This window comes from Sander vitreus, chromosome 10, assembly GCF_031162955.1.
Source record: "Sander vitreus isolate 19-12246 chromosome 10, sanVit1, whole genome shotgun sequence".
Lineage (NCBI taxonomy): Eukaryota > Metazoa > Chordata > Actinopteri > Perciformes > Percidae > Sander > Sander vitreus.
Window position 1 is genome coordinate 31853554 of NC_135864.1, and position 27511 is coordinate 31881064.

At 40.5% G+C, this 27511-nt stretch overlaps 2 protein-coding genes across 2 annotated transcripts in view; both read left to right on the forward strand.

Moving 5' to 3' along the window:
- The first annotated feature begins 1244 nt into the window (after positions 1-1244).
- guf1 (GTP binding elongation factor GUF1) lies at positions 1245-17805 on the forward strand. The gene is made up of 17 exons (XM_078261150.1): positions 1245-1658; positions 4494-4605; positions 4966-5114; positions 5624-5704; positions 5813-5890; positions 5992-6075; positions 6167-6231; positions 6326-6529; positions 7417-7556; positions 8126-8249; positions 8792-8924; positions 11852-11995; positions 13288-13421; positions 14803-14904; positions 17099-17218; positions 17361-17397; positions 17556-17805. The coding sequence occupies exons 1-17, from the start codon at positions 1476-1478 to the stop codon at positions 17688-17690; spliced, it is 2025 nt and encodes a 674-aa protein (XP_078117276.1). The 5' UTR covers positions 1245-1475; the 3' UTR covers positions 17691-17805.
- A 2643-nt stretch (positions 17806-20448) lies between these two features.
- pigg (phosphatidylinositol glycan anchor biosynthesis class G (EMM blood group)) overlaps positions 20449-27511 on the forward strand; it is a 108949-nt gene continuing 101886 nt past the window's right edge. Inside the window, exons 1-2 of the mRNA XM_078261151.1 lie at positions 20449-20882; positions 25378-25583. Coding sequence (XP_078117277.1) covers positions 20729-20882; positions 25378-25583 — 360 coding nt within the window. The 5' untranslated portion in view covers positions 20449-20728. The remainder of the gene's footprint in view (positions 20883-25377; positions 25584-27511) is intronic.

Consider the following 27511-nt stretch of genomic DNA (forward strand, 5'->3'; position numbering starts at 1 on the left):
CCCCAGCTCAACACGCCACACAAAAGCAAAATCTTATAATTGAGGTTGCTATGGGGACACACTGGCCATGCCATAACGTGGTGAGCTATAAATGAGCCGGATCAACAGGCAACCAAATGGAAAGGATGTTTAAATGCTGATGTGCGTGTGTGTGTGTGTGTGTGTGTGTGTGTGTGTGTGTGTGTGTGTGTGTGTGTGTGTGAAATGTATATGCTTCAGTTTCAGGGTCCTGGTATTGTGCATGCTGGCTGACTGTCCCACTGACTTACTGGGACACTTAAATAGAACAGAGCCATTCTGTTAATGTTACTAGTTACACCTGTGCTCGTCAAAAAGTCTGATGTGAAAAGAAAATGTGTGTCCCGAGATAAATCTTGTTTATCGAGCCTGATTGGTTTCGAATGGATTCAACTTGGACTCTAGTTAATCCGTCCAAATGGCAGTGTAATTGTTTAATGGATAGTCAAATTCCCAGAACCTTTTCAGTTAGAAATTGACATTTTTATTTGGGGATCTGAAAATGTCTTTAAAACAGGAGGCAAGTATGTAGGTGGTGTTTTTAAATGACCTGTGAGATTATTTATTAATGACTTGTATTTTCTTTAAGCAACACAGATGCTTAGCTAGGTCTGTGACTCAAATGCATTCCCTCAGTGTAAAAATCTCAAATGTAAAAAAAATAAAGAAACTTTGATTACATCACAGGCTGAAAACGGGGGCTAATAGAGGCTTATTATCTCTCGTTGAACAAAGAAGAGAAGCAATAAGCTATTCTAGTGCAAATGGTAGCTTCGTTGTCATAGCAACTGATATCCATTTTTATCCTTCATCTGACAGGTTGAGTCGAGTGGGCGGGACTTCCGACTGTCCAAGCATTTCCAAAGATAGTAGGCTATGTCAAGTTAGTCACGCACCTTTGCTGCTAATGCGAATGAGACCTACACTGTAGACACAATACTGCTGCAATGACTAGAGACATTAGCATTTTTTTTTTTTAAATCCCCGGAGAGAGAGACGGTTGACAGGCAGCAGTGCAGTAAGCTTAGCAAAGCTCCTTAGCATTTCTTTAACATTTCGATACGTTAAAGAGCAACAGTGTAACTGTTCATTGAGGATACGTTTTAAAGAAAACATGTATTCGCTTGCTCTGACAGGCATAAGTGTAAACGGAAATTACGGTAGGAACTCCTCTTGTTTCTTTTCATCATCTCTGATTCGAAAAATCAACAACATTTCCCAGAAGCCTTTGCAGGTGAACTGTCACCCAAAATGTCAGCACCCTAAGAACTCATGCACCGGGGTTATTACAGTACTTCACTTTAAATATAGGTGTGTTTTTATCGTCGTGACAGTCCACTAATGGTCCGCCAATGTGGCAACAGTCTGCACTGTATTAATGACAATACAGAAGTTTCCCGACAGCTTGCTAGCTAGCTAGCTAACGCCAGCTAACAGTTAAGTAGCTTGACGAAAATATGTCGTTTTCACTAGTAAAACGGTGGTGTGAAACACCCCTTATAAGACGTGTTTTACAGTTCAAAGTGTATAGAAGGAAAATACAAAGCTATAATATGACCTACACACTGTTAAGACACCGCTGGATGAAAAGGCTGCCCGTGTTCTCCAGCAGCTCCATGGTCAGCACACAAACAGACAAGGTAAAAACATTCACCACAACACATGTACCGCGTTAACTGTGTTACCGGTGGGACACATTAACTCTGTGAGTTGCTTGTATAAGTATTAATAGTATTAGTTATAGATAAAAAGCAGCTCTATACAGATGGAGGCCGAAAGCTCTTAATTTGGACGGGAGAGACTGAGAGCAAGTTGAATGTAACTAACGTTAAAGTGTAACTACCGTTTTTTTTAAACCTGCACCCTATTTCCTATGTGTTTATGTTAAGTTACTGATGGGAACAACAATCTTATTGGTCCAGTATTAAGCGAGATCGCTGCAGTCGGCAACAGCGAAACAGGCTACAATGTACGTTATGGGGCAATTCCAAAATCCAGCTTTTATATTTACCTTTACAAAAAGTGCTCGTTTTGACACCATTATGGAAAGGATTTCTAAGGAGGTCGACCTTTCTGTTAAAGATTAAGATAATTTTTTTAAACATTAAAACATCCGCGAAATCGTGTTCCCTAAACCCACCAGACTCCATGTAAATAAACAGTAATTTTAGCATCGTAAAATACACTTCAATCAAAGTCAACAGAAACAAAATAAAACTATGAAGAGCCGTTTTGGGTCGTCTTTCCACTTTTCCAACCATCACAACTCTAGTTTTGGTTGAAATAATCACATAATTTACCGATTTACATGTGAAAATATGTTGGCTCTATAAACGCTAAAAGTATTGCTTTTTTAAATGTAGTCTAGTGGGTTTAGCGCTAGCGACTTCAGAGCTGTTTCTGGTTAAACAAAAAAGGTCTCAAGGAGGTTTTAAAGGTCTATCTCTCAAGGGATCCTTTCCATAATGTTGTCAGACACTTAGAATATTAATCTGAGCACTTTTGTGAAGGTAAATACAAGCTGGACAATTGCCCTATTAACTTTCATTGTAGCTTGTTTCACCGCCTGCCGACTGCAGCGATCTCGCTTAATACTGGACCAATGGCAAAGATTGTTGTTCCCATCAGTCACTTAGACACAAAAACATAGGAAAATAGGGTCCAGGTTGAAAAAAAACTCTGTAGTTCCAATGAGATATCCTGTAGGGGGACCGAAGAGAGAAAAGTTACATAGTATGCCTTTAAGGCGACGTGTGAATTGTTTAATGCTTCCTTTACTGTTGTGGATTAATCGACAGTGTTTTCCAAAGTTCCATATTGACATGCACCTTAGCTACATAGGCCGACTGATAGGCCTATCTATGTGAGTCACGCAGGTTTAGGAACAATATTTGTTCCTTGTCTTTGCTAACCCGTCCCTCCCTGCCCTCTAACGTGATTTCTGTTTTAATTTAGTTTAATATGGCTTTTCAATTATCTGCTTTGTTCACCTGTCTACAATATAAGTTACAGAGGGGATACACAAAATATCAGGCCGTTTTTTCACCTGCTATAATGTGTATCCCCTCCCCTAACATGCAAAGGGTCCGTCCTGTCATCATGTGTGTTATTTCCTGACTTTACCAGGTCACAATAAACAACCTGAGATAATATGGAGATGTCTGCTCTTTTCAATAGTTACAGAGGGGATACACAAAATATCAGGTGAAAAACAGCCTGATATTTTGTGTATCCCCTCTGTAACTTATATTGTAGACAGGTGAACAAAGCAGATAATTGAAAAGCCATATTAAACTAAATTAAATGAAAACAGAAATCACGTTAGAGGGCAGGGAGGGACGGGTTAGCAAAGACAAGGAACAAATATTGTTCCTAAACCTGCATGACTCGCATAGATAGGCCTATCAGTCGGCCTATGTAGCTAAGGTGCATGTCAATATGGAACTTTGGAAAACACTGTCGATTAATCCACAACAGTAAAGGAAGCATTAAACAATTCACACGTCGCCTTAATGTAACAGACAAATAAACGTATTTATGTAGATAAATGAGACCCTTGTTACTATGGAAAACCCTGTCGAGTCTTCCACGTCGCTATTTGTTCCATTCAAGAGGTGAATTTGAAGTGCAGCAGTTAAAGCAGCACTATGTTACTTTTAGCTGCAGCTGTAGTTCCAATGAAATGTCATTACAAGTGCCTACCCATGTGCAGTGATTCCTTCCGAAGGAACACAGCAAATTTGACTGGAATATTGGATTGCATGAGTTCGACAATCGACTAGTGTGGACTTGACCGGAAAACAGGAAATAAACAGAGGTATGAGCACTGGCTGGATTAACACAACTTTTATGCCTTTCTGTCACATCTACTGCAGTCAGATTCACTGTGTTCACTCGGAAGGAATCACTGCACATGGGTAGGCACTTGTAGTGACATTTTGAGGATGTTTAGAGGCTTAAAACACGTTTAAAACTTGCACTGTTTAAGCCTGTTGGGTGCTAACGCTAGCAGGGGGATAACACGGTGTAGGCAGCACCGATTGTTTTCGTTTTTTTGCTACTGACAGCACTCCACATTTCAAAACAACAGAGCTACGTGTTGAAATTGACCGGAATTCTCCTTTAAGTGTTCCTTTATAGGTTGAGAAAATGATCTAATTCCTAAGATGAATAAACTATTTACCATTTTTCTGCAGAATAAGTATTTTTACTTTTCATACTTGCATAATTTTACTTAAGTAAGGTTTTGAATGCAGGACATTTACTTGTAGTGGAGCATTTTCACAGTGTTGGTATTGCAACTTTTACTTTTACCGGTCACTTCCCTTGTAGTTCTGCACATGCTCCGTTCAGAAATGGACATAATAATCGATGTGTCCAAATATTGCTGTTTCTTTAAGATAGGTTACTGCACTCAGCAGGTGTTTAGTGACTGTCTTAGTAATTTGTCGGCTTTTCTCCTTTTTGCTTTTAAGGATACTATTGACCTGTCTAAGTTCCCTGTGGACAGAATCAGGAATTTTTGCATCATTGCTCATATTGACCATGGAAAAAGCACTTTGGCTGACAGGCTGTTGGAGATGACGGGTATGTTTCCTCATCACGCTGCATATTAGCTTTTTTTCCCCCCGTAGTTTGTATCAAAGCAACACTTTTTTATGAAGAATTTTCATAATCTCAAACAGGTTTACACAAGAGAATACCTTTGGGTTTAGGTCTGAACACATACTGATAATAATAATGTGTACAATGCAATGTCTTAGGATAAACAGTAATTGGATTGTATGCTCCTCTCAGCATTAATAAGGGGCATCTCTCTCTCACATGCCCAAACACAATGTTAACGTTTGGGTCGGAGGTTCAGACATAACACTTAGTAATCAGCTCTTAATGAAAGGATTACAATTAACACACTGTGTTACTATAATGGATGTCATTGACAAACAGGTGCCATAGCAACGACAGACAAGAACAAACAGGTGTTGGACAAGCTTCAGGTGGAGCGAGAGAGAGGGATAACGGTGAAGGCCCAGACGGCCACGTTGATTCACAGCCACCAGGGACAGCAGTACCTCCTGAACCTCATCGACACGCCGGTGAGTGCTCAGCTGGGTGTGTGACATCAGGAAGAAGAGCTACTTCCTTTCCTCATCATTAATGCAACTCTCCGTTGGCTTGCGAGCTGGAAAAACCAAACTCTAGTCAGGCCAATCACATCGTGTATAGAATCGGTGGGCGGGCTTAACACAATGACGGCAGAGTTGCGACGGTTCCGCGTGAATTCCCTGCTACTTGAAAACAAAATAGATGGCTGCTGCTGCTGCTGGAGAACAGTGGTCTTTTGACTCCAAGTCTGGAGGACTTGCAGTTGCATGTTGCATATTTAAACTTGACAGCGTCTCTCATCTAAAATATGAATAACAGTAACATCAGAGCAAAATGGCCTCTCACTGCGAAAGCAAAAAAACAAAACAGGAAAAAGATCAGTCGTCCATAAAGGCAGATATTCAAATAGGTTTACAATTCTTTTGTGTTTATCCGACTCCTATGTTGCACTGTCATGTCTTACAGTTTTTAGAATCTCCGGGGCTTTCTCTCTCTGTAGGGTCACGTTGACTTCAGTTATGAAGTGTCTCGATCGATTTCTGCTTGCCAGGGTGTCCTGTTGATTGTCGATGCCAATCAGGTATGAAACCAGATTCATAGCTCCCAGTCTTCTCAGTGAAATATTGTGGATGTGTAGAGTACATGCTGCAAGTAATGCAGTCGTTAATATTTTTGCTGTCATGTGAAGGGCATTCAAGCGCAGACGGTGGCCAACTTCTACCTGGCTTTTGAAGCTCAGCTGGCAATCATTCCTGTCATCAACAAGGTACACTGAGACCTAGTTTTTTTTCTTCTCGGTTTAATCACATTCTTTTTCTACTTGACTGCTATTTAGCATGCCTTTCTAATTGGACATTTCTCTCTAAGATCGATTTAAAAAATGCTGATCCAGAGAGAGTGGAAACACAGATTGAAAAGGTGTTTGATATTCCACGTGAAGAGTGCATTAGGGTGAGTTTGAGCACAATGTAAGCTGCTTTCTTAGTTTTCAGTTTGACTTAACTGAGAAATGTCTCTTAATTTGTGATTTTATCTTTTACAGATTTCAGCTAAACTTGGGACAAATGTTGATAAAGTTCTCCAAGCGGTCGTGGACAGAATTCCAGCGTAAGAAGGTTCATTTGGTTTCGTTTCTCACGTGAAATGAGTTTGAAGCGTAAAAGTGAAGCTTTTTTTCTCCCCCTCCTATTTGTATTCCCAGGCCCATGGCAAGTACGGATGACCCATTTAAAGCCCTAGTGTTTGACTCCAATTTCGACCACTACAGAGGAGTGGTGGCCAACATCGCTGTGTTCGGAGGGCGGGTCAAGAAAGGGGACAGGATCGTGTCGGCATATCTCGGCAAAACCTACGAGGTCAACGAGCTGGGGCTTCTCCGGCCCCATGAGCACCCAACGCAGAAGCTGTATGTGCCATTTCTCCCACTTTTTATTTCATGCAATACAGCTGATCTTATAGTCGATCGACAGAAAATGAATCTGCAACTATCCTGATAATTGAGTTTAGTCATTTGGGTAATTCTTCAACATGCTTCTATAGTTGTGAGGATTTGCTTCTTTTTTAGTCTCGTGATAATAAACTGATTATCTCATGCTTCAGGAAATTGTGATTGGCATTGTCAACATTTTCTGACATTTTATAGACCATACCATTATTTATTTGTTTTTGTTGTGGGGGGGTGGACTTACTGGGATGGACTTTTCATAGTGTTTAATGCACCAATTGATTCAGTGGTCCTCTGATTGGATAATCTTTGAAGCATCTGTGTAGACAAAAGGAATTGTCTGATGCTCATTCATATATCTGTTGAAAGACACTGTATGCAAGACAAAAAAACTGTGATTTTGTCAGTTTTTTTGCTATGTTTTGACTATTTTAAAGTATGTTAATGATTACAAAAAGAGCTTTTGACAGCGTTAGCTGTGATAGATTTACTTTATCTAAATTCTGTCTATTGCAATAGAGACGTGTAAAATACCCTAACATTTGTGATGTAACACATCGTTTTAAATCGTACTCTTTACCACCGGAGCTGGTTAATGTGGCTCGGGAAAGGGAAGTTTGGGGTCCCCTGCTGGAGCTGCTGCCCCCGCGACCCGATACCGGATAAGCAGATCTTTACCACCGCATCTGTCTTTGAATAATAAGCCTGCCTACTGTACTGTGTGTCTACAGTTTAGTCAGTAATAAGCACTGGTCCACACAGTTGAAAAACACATTCATCCAACTGTCCCACTCACTGAGATGCTTGTTTACATTGCATTAGCGTAACTCTCCTCGACTATTGTGTAGGTTTGCAGGCCAAGTGGGCTACATAATAGCAGGGATGAAGGATGTGAAGGAGGCCCAGATTGGTGACACACTCTACCTCCAGGAGCAGCCCGTGGAAGCTCTTCCCGGGTTTAAACCCGCTAAAGCCATGGTCTTTGCTGGTAAGACCTTTTGTCATCTGCAGTTGCTCCTGCGGATAAAAATGACTATTTTAAACACCACATGCATTACGTAAGGGATAATGTAGAGCGAGGCGGTTGTATATATATGATATAGCGAATACAACCCCGACAGGGTGATCAGGACCCCGACGCGGGTCTTGAAGGGGTTGTATTCGCTATAACAACTGCCTCGCTCTACATTATCCCGCTTATTACATGGCTACTTAGTCCATTCCGTCTCTACGGTTATAATCCTGTAAAACGTTTGCATAATTACTCAATGCATAGAGTTAACGGAATGCTAGCCTTAAATATTCCTGTATCATTGGACATGTAGTCAAACAGGACTCCTTGAAAGAAGAGATCTTGTATCTCCAATGGGACTTATCTGGGCAAAAAATGGATAAAGTAAAAAAAAACCAAAAAGATAAATAAAAACATAAAACCCCTTCAGTGCATGTTGTGTCACAATAGCTAGCACAGTAAGTGCACTCAGTGATTCCACCATAAATGAAAAGAGTCGTTTTTGCTGATGATGTGCACTCTGTCTTTTGTTTCCTGTCCCTCAGGCATGTACCCGATGGACCAGTCAGAATACCCGGGCCTTCGCAGCGCCATCGAGAGACTGACCCTGAATGACTCGAGTGTCACGGTGCAGAGAGACAGCAGTATGGCCCTGGGAGCAGGCTGGAGGTGAGGACCACTGTTTTGAATTTGAATTTGAAAAATGGCTTCAAGACCACAACAGAGGCACACTACACGTAATGTGACGGCGAATGAAAACAAAAGTGCGGACATTGAGCAGTGCAACTACGGAGGTTTTGACCCGCTGCAGTAGTCATAATGTTTGGATGTTTTTCCAAGTCCTTTGCTGTTGCAAAAGAGTTATCCAGTTATTCTTAAGAGGGACCACATTTAGGGGAAGTAGCTAGATTGATTTTCTTTGGACATAATTCAAAATGATTTATAAGGGAATAAACAACTGAATAAACATGCTGAATGTTGCCAAAAAATACAGCCAAGTAAGAGTTTATTTATCGTCACAGGTCATATTAGTCCAGATGATGAATTTGATTCCATTAGTGGAAGTGATTCAGATCATTCGGAAGTATGAAGCTGCAAAGGAATAGCAATGAGTGGTACCCACTCTTTTCAAACAGGCTCTTTGTAATAAGAAGCATGAATATCAATTATAAAAGTTGAGTGAACCAGTGAACCTACCTGTGCCCCTGCAGACTTGGCTTCCTGGGTCTTCTCCATATGGAGGTGTTCAATCAGAGGCTGGAGCAGGAATACAATGCCTCCGTCATAGTAACGGCGCCCACCGTGCCCTACAAGGCTGTCCTCTCTTCACCCAAACTCATCAAGGTAAGAGCCATTTCCTGCCCGTGTATTTTCTGGCCTTACACTACAGGGGGGCTCGTACTGTACTTTTACAACAATATGAAAGTTTTAACTTACTTGGAGGCTCTCCAGGTATTGCTGGTGCTTTTCTGTAAAGATCACACAATGGGAGATACTAGGGGTTTCGCAGAATGATCGACTATTTGAATATTTGACCATCAAAACTGCGAATCGATGCGGCACGTTATTGTCGAACGTTCGTTCATTTGTTGTTTTAGCATAGTGCAGTTATTAAGTAGTGGCCATGTATTAGATATGCATATACTTACATCAGATACGCAGCAGGGGGTGGTGTAGGTAAACAAGTCATAGTTGTTCTGTGTGGCTTAAAGCTTTAGTGCGTGTCTTTTTCGATATTAATGAGCGATCCATTGCATTTAGTCATTGCCAAATGAGTTGCTACAAAGCTAATATAAGGCTCCTGACACACCAACCCGACTGCCGACCAGCCGGCAGAAAAGGCAGTCGGACTGACTGCCTCCCGAGTTGGTCAAAAAGTGCCTGGAACACACCGAGCCGGCGCCCGACTTGAGCGTACGCTCTGTAGGCGTATACGTCTCCATAACAGCAGGCGGCACTACTCTGTATTGTCGCCCCAAAAAATGAAATCCGGCAGCTGATTGGACGAACACGTCACGTGGGTCTGGCTGCTTCAGAATTTCAAAGCCAGACCATCATGGCGGCTTGTTCGGAATACGATCTAATATTTTACGAAAATAGTTCACCGAAACGTGTTTCTGAAAACATTTTAAGCGAGAAATAGGCCGCGCAGTTGCTGAATCTGTCTTCATTTCAGATCGACAAAGGTCAGTTTGAAAGATTTTCGTCAGATTTTGAGAGCTCTCGTCACGCTCATCCCGCTCGTCATTTCCAGGTTAGAACTCCACCAATCAGATTGGTCATTGAGTCCGACTGCCCGCCTTCCGATTCAACATGTCAAATCGGCCCAAATAAAGGCCGATGGCTCCGCTGACTGACGACGGCACGGAACACACCGAACAGACTCGAGTCACCGACCTCGCCAGACTGTCCGACAGCCGATTATCGGGTTGGTGTGTCAGGGCCTTAAGACAGATCAGCTCCACACAACTCTCTCTGTATTTCTCACTATGGCTGTGTTCAGAAGTCGTCCGGCGACTTTCCCGCGCAGAAACTCGAGTGAAGATAATTACCTCTTCTGAAGAGTCCATCATGTTCCTTGGCTACTAGCAACTGCGTTGAGGATGGGTGAGGAGGGTGCGCGATCACGGAAGGCTTGTATCATGTGGACGCGCCGACCGTCGTTTTGTTGTCATTACTGAGAATTCCTCATGGGGGAGACAGAAACTACGCGCTATAGCTTTAAGACCCTGCAGTGCAACGCGGTAAAGCAGCAGACATTTTCTTGAACGCTAACCAAGAGTGCAAAATGAGGAAAATAAATGAGGGCTGTAGCGACAGCGAGTAACTGCCAGTTTATTAGGGATATTTTCTTTTTTTGGCACTTTATTGTGGTGGGTAGGCCACGTTTTGAATTTCTGTTTGCACTGTTTATAGCCTATTTTCCGTTTACACTTACTATCTGAGGAAAATGTGTAAATAATCGGTGTTCTTATGACAACTCATTCCGCTGAGTGTCAGACACTATTGATGTTTTTTAATAAACGAATAACATTCATAAACTTCATGAAATCTGTGGACATTCATGTTTATTGGCGAGATTGCTACGTCCCACGAACATTCGATTATTTGTCGACTTTTGGGGAGTAGTTGATGACCACTAAGCTACACTATTGGTTGTTGCCCTAGGAGATACATGATGGAAAAACGCTTGAGAGGACAATCAAAATGTTTTGTTGCAAGGCAAAATCACTGCCAATTTGAATGAATGATGTACGCAAGTTTAGAGGGAAACATCATTTTCTCATCCCATTGGCAGCAACTTAGTGTATTTAAGCTTATTCACCGTCTCCCCCAGAGTTAGATAAGTCCATACATACCCTTCTCATCTCCGTGCGTGTCTTAACTCTGTCTGAAGCACCCACCGCTAGCCTAGCTTAGCACAGATCCTGGAGGTAACCGGCTACATCTAGCCTACTGCTCCCAATAAGTGACAAAATAACGCCAACATGTTCCTATTTACATGTAGTGATTTGTATAGTCACAGCATGTACAAATAACAAGGTCACATGAGACACAGCCATCTTCTAACCGTATACATACTGGGAACTATATTCTCAGAAGGCGAAGCACTGCTACTTGGGCGGAGTGATTAGCGCAACACCTGAAAAGCACCGTTGTTACTCTCTGCTCCTCACCACGGGGCTTCTCAGGTGCTGCGAGCAAATCACTCCGCCCATGTAGCAGAAGTAGCAGTGCTTCACCTTCTGAGAATATAGTTCCCAGTATGTATACGGTTAGAAGATGGCTGTGTCTCATGTGACCTTGTTATTTGTACACGCTGTGACTATACAAATCACAACATGTAAATAGGAAAATGTTGGCGTTATTTTGTCACTTATTGGGAGCAGTAGGCTAGATGGAGCCGGTTATCTCCAGGATCTGTGCTAAGCTAGGCTAGCGGTGGGTGCGTCGGACAGAGTTACGACACGCACGGAGATGAGAAGGGTACGTATGGACTTATCTAACTCTGGGGGAGACGGGGAATAAGACAAAGTCCCAATAAGTTGACGTGTTCCTTTTTAAATATTTTACAACAAGTTATTACAATTTACACTATTTCTCATTCTTAAAAGACTAGTAAGGAAACATGAACACATGTACTGTAACAGAGGTATTGCATGACTGTACCTTTCAAAGCCATATTTCCATTTTGTTTGGATGGACTATCACTTTAAAATCATGAAAGATTTTTATTTGGAGGTTCAAATCCCGTTGGTTTCTCCTTGCAGGAACACGGCAGTGAGGAGATAACCATCGTGAACCCGGCTCAGTTCCCAGACAGATCCGTGGTGTCAGAGTATTTGGAGCCCATGGTACTGGGGACCATTCTCTCTCCAGACACTTACACCGGCAATATTATGACTCTCTGCTTGGTAAGAGGAATATGGGAAACGCAAATGTAATGAAATATTGTCCATACTATTTAACCTGAATGTGGTCTTTCTGCACCATATGGTGTTTGTTTTTATTTTCCTCTTACATATGCATCTGTCTTGTAAGCATCTCATTTAAAGTGCAGACCCTTTTTCCTTTAAGCCAGAGAGGGATGGCGTCTCTTCTTGGAAAATATAGTTTGACAGGAGCAGTGGTGGAAGAAGTATTCAGATCTTTAACTTAAGTAAAAGTACTAATATCACACTGTAAAAGTAAACTGTTACAAGTAAAAGTCCTGCATTGAAAATGTTACTTAAGTAAAAGTATGTAAGTATCATCAGGAAAATGTACTTAAAGTATTAAAAGTAAAAATGCTCAATGCAGAGAAATCCTCACATTTCACATATTTTAGAAATGATCAAAACGGTTGTGTGTTTAATGGTCTAATCATTTCTGCTGGACGTGTAGGCCAGTTTTATTGTTGTCTAGTTTAATTCATAAAAAAACATCGTGGGCCCTATCTAGCGCGGCGCAAAACCCGACGCAAGTGTCTTTGCTATTTTAAGACCGTCCAGCGCCCGCGTCGTTTAAAGAGTTAATGCACCTGCGCCCATCTGTGCGCCCATGGGCGTGCTGGTCTTACAGGGAGGTGTGTTCAGGTGCATTCTGGGCGTATTGCTATCTTGAGGCAGCAGGAAGTGATCGCGCCACTGACCAACAAAAAGCTGGTCTAAAGTCAATAACGCAGCATTTCATTGTTATTTTAACAGCTTATTAGTAAAATGGACCTAGGTTTATGCACAGCACACGCACACTATGGTTGGTACACACACACACACACACACACACACACAGGGAAGCGCAGCAGCACACACACATGCAAAATATTACAAATAAAAATATTACCGGGCAAATCCTCCATCATAACAGCAATGCTCCAAGGTCCAAACACGCCTGGCTTTTAAAGGGAATGGGAGATGATCTCTGATTGGTTTATTGCATGTTACGCCCAAAACACACCTCTGATTAATGAAGACACTAAGTACAACCCTTTAGAACCATGCGCCCGGCGCACGGACCCTTTTTTCCGCCGTCAAACTAGCAAAATTGGATTTGGACACGCCCTAAACACACACTAAAATAGGTTTATATTTCTGATGTTTCTTTACACCTTCAGGGCTTTCTCTCTTTTTCCACGTAAGAGAAGTGTCTCTAAAACAAATCCAGGAAGACACAATTGTTGACATTGTAAATTCTTGCAAAATAATCTCATTTTGTTGTGTTGTTATAGAATCGCAGAGGGATCCAGAAGAACATGGTGTACATAGACGACCAGCGTGTCATGATGAAGTACCTCTTCCCTTTAAATGAAATCGTTGTGGATTTCTATGACCTCCTCAAATCTCTGTCCTCTGGATATGCCAGGTAAAACTAAACAAGCTTATGAATAAACGTAGTCCACAGTCAGTCATAAACACAGAAAATGCATTTTAGGGCTTGTGTTTCCTGTGCATTCTGTTACTGTAAGTTATCTATTTGCAGTCTTGAAATACCAGTATATTGAATGAAGTTACATTGTAACTTCATAGCTGTGAAGTCAATTAAAAACTTGTATATAGTTGCTAGTTGTCAAAGGCAGTGTTTCCGCGGGTTCTTAAAAAGTCTAAAATCTCAACATGTTAGGCCTTAAGACGGAATACCAAACTGCACTTTCTGTCCTTGACCTCTCATAAAAAACAGCTCATACCTAAGGAACAGACAGAAGTGTGACAAAAAACGCGGTATACTTTGAAACCGGTAACCGGCCCATGCCTAATTAGAGGTAGCGTTGCATAGACGTAGGAAAATTAAGACCCGTTTAAAATTAAAGGAACACGCCGACTTATTGGGACTTTGTCTTATTCCCCGTCTCCCCCAGAGTTAGATAAGTCCATACGTACCCTTCTCATCTCCGTGCGTGTCGTAACTCTGTCTGACGCACCCACCGCTAGCCTAGCTTAGCACAGATCCTGGAGGTAACCGGCTCCATCTAGCCTAGCTTAGCACAGATCCTGGAGGTAAATCGGTTCCATCTAGCCTACTGCTCCCAATAAGTGACAAAATAACGCCAACATTTTCCTATTTACATGTTGTGATTTGTATAGTAACAGTACAAATAAAAAGGTCACATGAGACGCAGCCATCTTCTAACCGTATACATACTGGGAACTATATTCTCAGAAGGTGAAGCACTGCTACTTCTGCTACTCGGGGCGGAGTGATATGCTTTGCAGCACCTGAGAAGCCCCGAGCAGATCAGCAATGCTTCGCCTTTCTGAGAATATAGTTCCCAGTATGTATACGGTTAGAAGATGGCTGTGTCTCATGTGACCTTGTTATTTGTACACGCTGTGACTATACAAATCACAACATGTAAATAGGAACATGTTGGCGTTATTTTGTCACTTATTGGGAGCAGTAGGCTAGATGGAACCGATTACCTCCAGGATCCGTGCTAGCTACCGGTGGAACCGTCGGACAGTTACGACATGCACAGAGATGAGAAGGGTACGCAGAACCATAAAACGGCCTTTACATTAAACAATGTTGGATAAAGGTCTTTCATTCAAGATTCAAAATCCATTATTAATCCCACAATGGGGGGAATTCACACTGTTGCAGCAGCAAGGGATACGAGGAAAAGCAGAAGACACAGATTAACACTCAATAATAAATATAATTTAGAAAGAGAATACATATTAAAATAGTAAAATGTGAATAATGAATTACTGACTCTGAAAGCATCCAATGATCGTATCTCCCACAGCTTTGACTATGAGAACGCAGGCTACCAAGCTGCTGATTTGATAAAGATGAATATACTGCTGAATGGCCAACCTGTGGAAGAACTCATCACTATTGTGCACAGGTACAGTCTTTTTGAAAACATTGCTGAATTCACATGCCGAGTGTCTGAGTTTGATTCATTTTTTACTTCAAATGTTGGGTCACTTTCATAGGTGTAACTGACGCTGCTTGAAAGAATCTTCTTGTTTTCGTTGTCACAGCAGCCTCCCATAGCTTAATTATCATCAGATTTTTTTTTTTTTCTACGAGTTTACATAAACCCAAGGTTATATGGTCCTTCATTACTATCGTCATTCTTCTGAGCCTGTGGAGCATGAAATGTATTCAACGGCCAGGATAGCATAAAAAAAAGAAAGACCTCTTGCCAGCAGCGAGTGTTGACGTTATCTATTACAGTGACTTTACACACCGGACAAGGACTTCATTCCATTTGTGACAGAGGAAGTCCACAGGCGAAAAGTGATGACGCTGGTAATTGAAGGGCACTATGCTTCACCGACGATGGCTGCTCTCTGACCATTTATATTGTAAGCCTTGGAGCCAGGCCCAGCGGTATTCTTTAAGGGCAACGGACCAATCACAGAGCAGAATGTCTTTTACAAGGAGTCACGTTACAGAGCGACTGAATCATATGGAGCGTGACTGTACCAGAGTGAGGCTAGGATGTCCTGTCAAGCAGAGAAGCCATTTACATATCAGTTTGATATGAAGGCTTTTATCCAAAGTACCTCATAGTATGACAAGTACCTTATAGTATGACAAGGGCACACAGTTGTTTAGTGATCCTCAAATACTGGTAGTCAGGGCTTTGCTTTACCTATTAAAGGAATATTTTTTGACATTTTGGGAAACATGCCTATCCATTTTCTTTTTGGGAGTTAGATGAGAAGATGAATACAACTAGGGCTGCATAATCGTATCGTTATTTTGTTGTCACCGTGAAATCAACTGCCGCAATATACTCATTGCTAAAGGCTGCGACATGTCGCGATAGACACTCACATTTTATTGTTAGTTAGAAAATGTTAGTAAAAAACTGCACTTTAAAATGTAATTGTCATTCCTTTTTTAGTGCTGCCTTTTATTTTCAATTCAGTGTTCATTTTGTTCAGTAAAAGAATGCTGGAAATGATTTCCTTTCACTTGTTTTAAATTCAACAAGCAATCCGTTGTATTTTAGCAGAATACTGACAGCAGCAGAACTAAGTACACTTTAATACCTGTTTATTTATCGCAAGTAATATCACTATCGCAGTATTCCGCAACGTTATCGCATATTTTTCTCATGTTGTGCAGCCCTAAATACCACTTTCATGTCTGTCCATTGAGTTTGGAGCTAGAGCTAACAGGTGATCAGCTTAGCTTAACATAAAGACTGGAATGACAGGGAAACAGCTAGCCTGGCTCTGTCTCAAGTTAAAAAATATCCTCCAAAGCTCACTCATTTCCACATTATATCTGGTTTGTTTAATCAGAACCCAAACAGAAACGTAACAAAGGAAAAGTTGGGGGAGTTATGTCTTTGGACAGAGCCAGGCTCGCTGTTTCCAGTCTTTATGCTAAGCTAGGGTAACCGCCTCCTGGCTGTGGCTTCATGTATTAAAATACATTTTTCTATTAAAGCCATATAGGAGATTTAATTCATAGCTTTTCAAGCTTCAAAAACAAAACATTCTGCAGTGCTCTAATACTAAATAAATTAGATACATAAAACCACAGCACTGAGCACATGGCACTTCCTGAATGTGCAAAACATACCAGAATATGTAAACAGAAAGGTTGTTGGGCATACATTAAAATGTAAGCAGAAATAATGGATTATGGCCCGGCCGATTATCGATGCAGCGTCGTCCATGATTCGATGCATCATTTATTTGATTAATTTCAACACCTCTAGCCCATAGAGAGTCCATGAAAGCATCGGAACAAAAATATTTCGGCAATGTTTTGATGGATTGGAAATACTTCGGGTATGTGGCAAGTGAATTCATATGAAGTAACATTTAGATTTCTCTTAGCACAGCTACCAGAAGACTTACAACTTTTCAGACAGCTCAGTTGGAGGCTGCGCAGTAACGCTCAGCCATCACTGGAAAAGTGCTTCTAATTGACTTCACTGGTCTCCGTCGAAGTCTATGGCGTCGCTGTGTCCATTCATTTGACTGTCTATTGTGACGACGCATGTATACTGTATGTCATTATCAGCTACTGTATCTTGAGGTGATTTGGTTCTGACTGGAGTGTTTTCATTCCAGAGGCCGTGCGTACAGCACAGGGAAAGCCATGTGTGAGCGACTCAAAGACTCCATACCGAGGCAGATGTTTGAGGTGGCCGTACAGGCATCTATTGGAAGCAAGGTCATTGCAAGGGAAACGTAAGTACAATACCTTGCAGTGCGGAGCTTGAGCCTTTGTTGGACTCGTATGACATGCAAAACAATGTGTTTACACAGCATGAAGCACTAGGAATTAGATTTGTGCGTGGAAATGTGACATGACAATATTTGCCTCTTTCAGAATTAAGGCGTACAGAAAAAATGTTCTCGCTAAATGTGTAAGTAAATGTTTTTCTTATCTCTCAAAAGTTGTTGAATCTACAAATGTACCACAAACACTCTCTCTCTTTCTCTCTCTCTCTCTCTCTCTCTCTCTCTCTCCATATATATATATATATATATATATATATAATTCTAATATGTTTTGTCGTGGTAGTACGGAGGTGACATAACACGGAAGATGAAGCTACTGAAGAAACAGGCAGAGGGTAAAAAGAAGATGCGGCGTATTGGCAATGTGGAAGTTCCCAAAGACGCCTTCATTAATGTCCTGAAGAGGAAAGACAAATAGACTGCAATGATATTAGTGTATTATCACAGCAATGTCAATATCATACGCAACAGGTCTTTGTTAGTGAAAGGCTCGCTAGATTCTCTCTAAATAAAGTGGTCATTGATGCTGCAAACGGCTGTTATAGTGCTCATTTCCACGCTATGCGTCAACACTTCCTCTCTCTGACATTTAACGGAACATTTGTTGTTCAAAATCTTGCTCGAACTTGTCCCCAATCATTCTAATGTTTCTAACACAAGCTTTTACAGAAGTGTGCCGTTCTAAAGTTCTTAAACAGAAGAATGTTGAGCCTCATTTTATGTTCAGGAAATTACAATGTCATTCATTATTGAATGTGTTATTATTTTATCAGTACACATGTTACTGCATACGGTGTAAGTGTGGATGCTGATTTGATTGCATTCCAAGAGGTTAATCAGTCAATACATTGATAAATGTGATCGTTGGTTAATCATTTAGGTCATTTCTTCTCTGACTGTTGATCAGACAACAAACCCCAACAAGGTTTGGACATTTTATAGATGGACTGATTAAGCAGCTAAAACTAATTGATGGATTAACAGATCATTTAAAGAGTTTTGTAACATTGTTATTGCCTTTGGATACATTCCCCATCTACAACACAAAATATGTTGGTGTAGAGTAACATGGACAAAGATATGAGGCTGGAGTTCCTGAGTCTGAGTCTTAACATCGTTCTTTCAAAAGTATCTTTCATAGTCATCAGTTTGTGTCAGAGTAAAACAAAAATATATAACCACTAAACTGATGTGTTGAGAACATTCCTCTCTTGCTGCAGGTGTACAGGTCACCAGCTTTCTTAAACAAAACACCCGATCCCTACCAGCTCTTCATTGGTTGCAGGCTAATGATATCTGACCTCCAAAGGGAGTGATAGAAAATGTAATTTTTATTATATTATAGTGCTGACGGTGCTGCGTTTGTGGGAGAGAAAAAAATAATAATCTCAGACTGTCCCTGAAGCAGTGTTCCCAGTAGATGGCAGCATCAGCTCAAACCCAAAAAAGAGCTGAAAGGAAGTAAATTCTACCCTGAGCTTATTTCCAATCAGATCTCATCACTCAGCAGTTAGTGGCTCGATGGAAATATCTCACTGTCCCTGTGAGCTGCCCTTTGCACAAAATAAAGTAAATCTGATGGGTAACTATAGCTACAGTACAGTGAAGAGGATAAGAGTAGGGCAAATATGGACAAGTTGTACTTCAGCAGTGTGCAGTGAATTAAAATATTCAGGTAAAAACGCTTAAAATGTGTAGACTGTTAAAAGTTTAGAATGAGATATTTTTCATTGCACACATTTTGACATGTTCTGGCAGGAACATCACAAGTGTGATTTCTCAATACCCTGAAATGCAGTCAGACATAATTAATGTAAAATGTAACCTGCTGTGACAAGTCCAATTGACATATTATGAAGGGTGAATCATGGTTCTATCAAATGAACGAGTTTGATTTCACAGCTATTTGTGCTGTTGAACTTAGATTGTGTTGAAGAAACCAGCTAATTTTTATAGTCAAACACTTTTTGCAGTGACTAATAGTAAATGTCCCCAAACGGTAAAAAAATAAATAAATCAGGAACTTGATATTTTCTTCCCAGCTATTTTCGATGTTTTGACTTTTCAGTCAGTGCATTCGGGAACATTCAGACGTGACTCAACTTGATGTAGCCTTGAGTAAATATCATAACTTTAGCTACACTTTCCAAATATTACACTGATGCGTTTGATACTGTTAATCCTACTCTCCTCCTTCACAACATTCGTTTGATCCATTACAATTTGTGTTAATGACAATTAGGTTTTGCATGTTTCCGCATGAAACCTAAAGGGATCTATTTTAGGAATGCTTTTATTCTCCCTATGTAATTATAATATATGTAATACTAATATGTATTCATATGTAAAGCTTCCTGTAGCTTCCTCTCAGTCTTCGGCAATTTTCCACCTACAAGCTACCTACAAGATTGTTTATATATATATATATATATATATATATATATATATATATATATATAAACACACACACACCTTGGGTGGCTCTCAAATTGTGCAAGTGTCATCTTTGGACCTTGGACTGTGGGTCGATGATAGTCTTTCATACAAGATGTTGAGGAACTCACATTACTGTAGATGTTATATCATATGGCTCTAAGATTTGTAACAGGTGACAGCTTTAGGACTCATCCCTTAAACAGGAGTGTACTAGCCTTAGAAGCTGACCTGCACTCTTTACTTTATATTTATAAAGCCCCTGAGCCTATATATCTTACATGACTCATGCAGTCTACAGGACAACATACCTCTTAACTACATTTCAAGACTGATACCAATGTTAAAACTGATTAAATAAATATTAGTGTTTATAAGTTTAACAAGGTTTTTACACCATACTCAAATAACTAACAAGCATTTGGATGCCTTTTCATGTTGTCATTTTTTAAATGGTTGATATATTCTATTCCTTGTATACACAAAAAATGATCTTTATACAGTATTGTTCTGTGTAAACATGGCACCAATACAAAATAGTTCAATCACTTATCGGACTACCTGGTAGACGTAAACATGTCTAAACTACTGCTTTTAATTAAAAGCAACATTATTATTGAAGTTATTAACTTAACTAGCCATATCATTTGTTACATCTGATCTACCCATTTGTGAGGCAGCTGAGCCAAACGTACTATTGTGGGGGGAAAAGCGTTATAGGTCTTGTTTGGTTCCACCTAATACCCGTAGTTCCATGTTATCAATGCGGAAGCCGATATGAATGGCTACAGCGCTTACTGGTATTAGTGTTTTTATTGTTAATTAAAGCCACAAATATAAAATATAGAAGCAGTTTATTAAATGCCGACACGTGGCAGTGCGTCCATCGGAAATGGGATGTTATGGCGTTCTATGTTCTGCTATATTTGGGTAAACTGTGTAGGAAGCGTCACGTCGGTTGCTAGCTAGCAAGCTATCTTACAAACAAACTCGTCCTTTTTATAGTGTCCGTCAACCAGCAAAATGAAAGTACGCGCGTCTGTTTTTGCCTCGTTCATTTTAATATTTGAAGGGATTGGCATTGCCCTCTTCCTGCGGGGATTTTTCCCTGTACCTCTGAAGTCTTCCTTCTCATCCAAGAACAAGCTGTCAGATCTGCCAGCGGAGCCGCTGACAGGTGAGCGCTCCCACTTCGCCTACCATATATAGAGGGACGGTGTAGTCTACGTGATAGGCATGTATACGCACTAAGACATCTCCAAGATTTCCATATACCAACTTAAAAATGTGCAATGATACGCAACAACATAGTTTTGTGACAGAACTTTCACTTCAGATACTTGTATTCACAAATACCGGGTCGAGTAATGTGACAGCAAACTACACTAACACTGCAGAACAGGCAGAGAGACTTTTTTATTCCATTATTTTTTTGATATATTTTGAATGCCATCTGTGTTTTCCTTCTCATAGGATAAAAAAAATTATATTCCCACCATAAATTGGTGCATAAAAGTGTATCAGAATGCAGGAAATGAAGTATTTGATTATCCAGTATTAGTTCCAAATAACGCTGGGGAAGGACACCCAGACCCCACAATTTGATATGCCCCCCCTAAGGCCCATTCTGAGCCAGGACAAATATATATATACACACATACATACTATATATATATATATATATATATATATATATATATATATATATATATATATATATAAAATATGTATATACAGGTGCTGGTCTTATAATTAGAATAATCATGAAAAAGTTGATTTATGTCAGTAATTCCATTCAAAAAGTGAAATTTGTATATTATATTCATTCATCACACACAGCCTGATATATTTCAAGTGTTTATTTCTTTTACTTTTGATGATTAGAACTGACAACTAATGAAAATCCCAAATTCAGTATCTCAGAAAATTAGATTACTTAAGACCAATACAAAAAAGGATTTTTAGAAATGTTGGCCAACTGAAAAGTATGAACATGAAAAGTATGAGCATGTACAGCACTCAATACTTAGTTGGGGCTCCTTTTGCCTGAATTACTGCAGCAATGCGGCGCGGCATGGAGTCCATCAGTCTGTGGCACTGCTCAGGTGTTAGGAGAGCCCAGGTTGCTCTGATAGTGGCCTTCAGCTCTTCTGCATTGTTGGGTCTGTCGCATCGCATCATCCTCTTCACAATACCCCATAGATTTTCTATAGGGTTAAGGTCAGGGGAGTTTGCTGGCCAATTAAGAACAGGGATACCATGGTCCTTAAACCAGGTACTGGTAGATTTGGCACTATGTGCAGGTGCCAAGTCCTGTTGGAAAATGAAATCTGCATCTCCATAAAGTTGGTCAGCAGCAGAAGCATGAAGTGCTCTAACACTTCCTGGTAGACGGCTGCGTTGACCCTGGACAAACACCAGCAGATGACATGGCACCCCAAACCATCACTGACTGTGGAAACCTTACACTGGACTTCAAGCAACGTGGATTCTGTGCCTCTCCTCTCTTCCTCCAGACTCTGGGACCTTGATTTCCAAAGGAAATGCAAAATTTACTTGCATCAGAGAACATAACTTTGGACCACTCACTCAGGAGTGGCTTGACATAAGGAATGCGACAGCTGAAACCCATGTCTTGCATACGTCGTGCGTGGTGGTTCTTGAAGCACTGACTCCAGCTGCAGTCCACTCTTTGTGAATCCCCCCACATTTCTGAATGGGTTTTGTTTCACAATCCTCTCCAGGGTGCGGTTATCCCTATTGCTTGTACACTTTTTTTCTACCACATCTTTTCCTTCCCTTCGCCTCTCTATTAATGTGCCTGGACACAGAGCTCTGTGAACAGCCAGCCTCTTTAGCAATGACCTTGTGTGTCTTGCCCTCCTTGTGCGAGGTGTCAATGGTCGTCTTTTGAACAGCTGTCAAGTCAGCAGTCTTCCCCATGATTGTGTAGCCTACAGAACTAGACTGAGAGACCATTTAAAGGCCTTTGCAGGCGTTTTGAGTTAATCATCAAAAGTAAAAGAAATAAACACTTGAAATATATCAGTCTGTGTGGAATGAATGTATACATTATACAAGTTTCACTTTTTGAATGGAATTACTGAAATAAATCAACTTTGTCATGATATTCTAATTATATGACCAGCACCTGTATATGTATAATATGTATGTGTGTATATATATGTATGTATGTGTATATATATATGTGCATATATGCATATATATGTATGTGTGTGTATATATATATATATATATATATATATATATATATAGTGTGTATGTATGTATGTATGTATATATATATATATATATATATATATATATATATATATATATATATATATATATATATATATATACACATATATATGTGTGTATATATATATATATATGTATGTATGTATGTGTGTATATATATATTTATTTATTAGGGCTGTCAAACGATTAATTTTTTTTAATCGCTGAACTTCTATAGTTAATCCAGGGCTCCAGACTAACTTTTTGCCTCGGTTGCACTGGTGCGCCTAACTTTTTTATTTAGGTGCACCAGCACAAAATGTAGGTGCACCCAAATTTTTCCTTGCGTCGCCGTTAACGCTGAATGGGGATATAGCTCTGTATTTTTTTACCATGTGGGCTAAATGTTCAGTTTTAAGTCAAAGCCACTTTTCACAAGCTCTTTTATTGAAACAGATTGTGATTAAAATAAAATGCAAATACAGGGTTTCCTTTACCAGTTTGAAAATATACAGCTGCAACACATTCAGAAAGTTATCTGAAATAAATAGCTTAGGATATATTAAAAAATATATCTCTGAGAAAGCTCCTTCACTTGTTTTCAACAACAATAACAGACTGATTAAAAGAGAAAGAGGACACCTGGATAGCTCAGTTGGTATATGTAGAGGTTCGACTCCGACCTGCGGCCCTCTCCTGCATGTCATTCCCCCCTCTCTCTCCCCTTTCATGTCTTCAGCTTTCCTATCAAAATAAAGCCCGAAATCTTTAAAATTAAAAAATAAAACAGAGGGAGAGGGAAGTGCGATGGACTGAAGCGTATGCTACTCACAGAGTGACGGCTGACTCATTATGAATGGGTCCAGCACGGGTTGAATGCGGGTCAGCGGCGTTACACACGTCTTGTGTAGGCTATGAAATGTCTGTATCGTCACTGCGCTGCATTTTTATGAACTATGATATTCTGGCCATGGGTCACATCTCTCGCCCAGGTCCAGCAGGCTCCATCTCACGCTATTACTCAACCAACTGAAGTTAGTTGCATTTAATAACTTCTAATGTGTTTTTCGCAGTGGAAACACTGGTACCAATACAGGTGTCCCTCTCTATACTTACAATATATAGCTGTGTTAATAACAATTAAAACTGTAGACAAATGTCAGCAGTTTGGACCGGCGGCGCTGTGTCTCTCCATGTTGCAGGGGAGCCGTGTGTGAGTGAATGGGGGGGGGGGGGAGAGATCCAAACACAGGCACGGCTTTACAGAAGGAATGGGTCATGTAACGCAACATTAAACCATATCGATATAAACGACATCGCTTCGTTCGTGGCGAGGCAGCGGATGCGAGGACGAAATGGTCGCACTCTAGAGCCCTGTAATTGTGATTAATCGCATATTTTATCACATGATTCAAATTCTATTATTTCACATTTCAGAACAGTTTTTAAGTACATATTAACAATGGAAAGCAATTCTTACCAGTGTATCTTGATTGGGAATCAAATGAATGCAAAGAAAGTTACTTTATGAACTTGATTTTAAGATTTGTAATTATTTATTTACTGTAAACAAAAGAAAAATGTGTGAATCTGTCATTATTGCACAATTCCTCCAAGTACCTAACTAAAAAACTAAAACTCTATCCTTACTAGAGTCAATATAGTGTTTAGGAACTCCTAAATAATGTTGATTACTCACTGACGTCCAGTGATCACCGGTTAATGAGACAGCGTTTGCAGCACCAGTGTGGCTGCTTTCTCCGTGTCCTACAGGCTGTGTATCCGTGAAAACTGCTGTCCCCCTCGACAACCGTAGTACGTCTTTAAGACCCGAGTCCTCTACGATGCTGACAGGTCTGCAGTTAGTTGCCACCCGTTTCGCAAGAGCTGTAGTCATTTTTTGGGATTTGGTTTCATCCACAGGTCGGCAAGTAGCACTCTGTAGCATGCTAGCGGGTAGCATCACGTTAACTGTACTACTATGCTTAGCTCCGTAGGTGGTAGCTCAAGCTTGACGTGCTTCGGTGATATTTTAATTTGGCTTTACACAACGTGCATATGGCTTTCGATTTGTCTACGAGCCGTCCGGGAGTTTTGGAAAATAAAAAGCACCATTCAGGATTTCATTGCTGCTGTGTTTCTCCATCAGCCTGCAGCCTGCAGCAGCAGGATGTGTTACGAGGAAGTGGCAGCTTGAGAAGTAACGGTGCTGCAAAGGGTCAAAATAGTAGCCTGTTAGGCACAACGCATATGTATATATATATATATATATATATATATATATATATATATATGTGGTACAGTATACCCACTACATTGTACATGTACCCACTACATTAGACTACACCACTGGTTACCTGTGTGTTTCTATGCGGGGAGTAACGTTATCTGCCTGCACTGTTGACGGTAATCTGTTCATACTCTTATTACAGGAAGCTTTCCCAACTCCTCTCGTCTTCCCCAACCCCTTTTTAAAAGGGTGGTTATAATGTTAGTGGATGCCCTCCGGGAGGACTTTGTATTTGGAGCCAATGGTCGCATGTATATGCCCTACACCAGACACCAGGTGGAAAGAGGCTCCTCGCACAGCTTTGTGGCCAAGGCAAGACCTCCGACAGTCACCATGCCCAGGATCAAGGTAAGACGTCGCTCAGGTATCATGGGGAGGAGATGTTTAAATTTTTCTTCTACACTTTTTCAGCGCTTATTTCTACGTCCCATATTTTCTGATATAAAACAAAAATTTAAAATGGGTCAATGTGACCCAAAGTCAACACAAGGGTTAAGCGAGATCGCTGCAGGCGGCGAAACAAGCTACAATGAAAGTTAATAGGGCAATTGTCCAGCTTGTATTTACCTTCACAAAAGTGCTCGTTTTGCCGCTGACAGACTCAGATTAATATTCTAAGTGTCTGACAACATTATGGAAAGGAACCATTCAGAGATAGACCTTTGAGCTCTTTGAGATCTTTCTGTTTAACCAGAAACAGCTCTGAAGTCGCTAGCACTAAACTTACCAGACTCCTTTTAAAAAAGCAATACTTTTAGCGTTTATAGAGCCAACATATTTTCACATGTAAATCAGTAAACTGTGTTTATTTCAAACAAAACTAGAGTTGTGATGGTTGGAAAAGTGGAAAGACGACCCAAAACGGCTCTTCACAATATTATTTTGTTTCTGTTGACTTTGAATGAAGTGTATTTTACGATGCTAAAATTACTGTTTATTTACATGGAGTCTGGTGGGTTTAGCGAACGCAATTTCGCGGACGTTTTAATGTTTAAAAAAAGGATCTTACTCTCTAAAGGTCGACCTCCTTAGAAATCCTTTCCATAATGTTGTCAGACACTAAGAATATTAAAGGGATATTTCACCGCTGGAAAGCTGAATATATCTTTAAATTGGGTCACTTATGTAGTATAAATGTGAAAACAAAATTGAAATTGGTGCCTTCTAGGCCGAGAAAAGCCAGGAAATGTGTTTTTGGCTCATGTGGATGAAAGACACCAAATCCCAGAATGCACTTGCTTCGCTGCTCTGAGTACACTCCCAAGCCACGCCTACCGTTTACTGTCAGACAGTGAGACGGTCAACTCAATTCAACTGTGTTTTATTGTCATTTCAACCATATACACGAAACAACGTTTCACCGTGGCTCAATAAAACATTGAGACCATTCAGCAAAGCACACTGGGTAATTAAACACTGGTTGCTATGGACTCGTCACTAGGCTTCCTCAGTCATTGCATATTTTAGCATAGCTAAGCTTGCCGAAGTATAAATATACAAAATAAAAGCTTGCATCTGGTCAGCTATGTTTTCGTACGGTGTTTTGGATGTTTTTGAACTAAACAGTACGGCAATCATGCTAATGAATAAAATTATTTTTTCAGCAGATGTCTTAGTTACAACACGATTGAGCTAGCAAAGCAGTTTTGTGTTTATATGTGCGAGCGGGATTTATTCAGTTTGGGTAATCCCACGGTCTCTAAAGCTCCAGGTCTGGCTGACTAAATAGGGAGGGATCCATCTGCTAGCGATAGGGGCCGAGACTGAGAGAGCTACATGGAGCTACATGGATAAATATGCACCAAACAAGCCACTTTGAAATTTTGCTCTACTCATGAATACAAAAGTTGAGTGACCCTTCCCCGTAGACCAAAAAAAATTGGATGACCCTCCCCTCAACAAAGAATAAAAAGACATGACCCTCCCGTATTTTCCTCCGGTGGTCCATTCCATAAATACCGAACGGTCCCTAACACATACTAGCATTAGCGCTTGGTAGGCTGTAAAACACATTGGAGACGAGACAGCAGGTCTCATATTTCAGACACTGCAAGGTTATACATTGTTTGTCGGGCTATTTCGTTATTAAATTCACTTCTGATACTTTTTTAAGCGAGAAATCAACTATATAAAGCTCAAATATGGGCCGTTTTACGAAAATTGATGGCTAATTGCAAATTTGGTAAGACGTGTCGGACTTTAGGAGCTCCACACAGTCTGATGAGAAAGCGGCAACCTGCATACCCAGTTAAAGTCACCGTTTCTCGGCTACTGGA

Bases quoted from the DNA above. Each gene is read 5' to 3' on its own strand.
- guf1 (XM_078261150.1), top strand. From the start codon at position 1,476: ATGTCGTTTTCACTAGTAAAACGGTGGTGTGAAACACCCCTTATAAGA. The intron at 4,606-4,965 runs GTATGTTTCCTC...ATTGACAAACAG, and splicing joins CAGGCTGTTGGAGATGACGG to GTGCCATAGCAACGACAGAC. The intron at 8,250-8,791 runs GTGAGGACCACT...GTGCCCCTGCAG, and splicing joins GCCCTGGGAGCAGGCTGGAG to ACTTGGCTTCCTGGGTCTTC.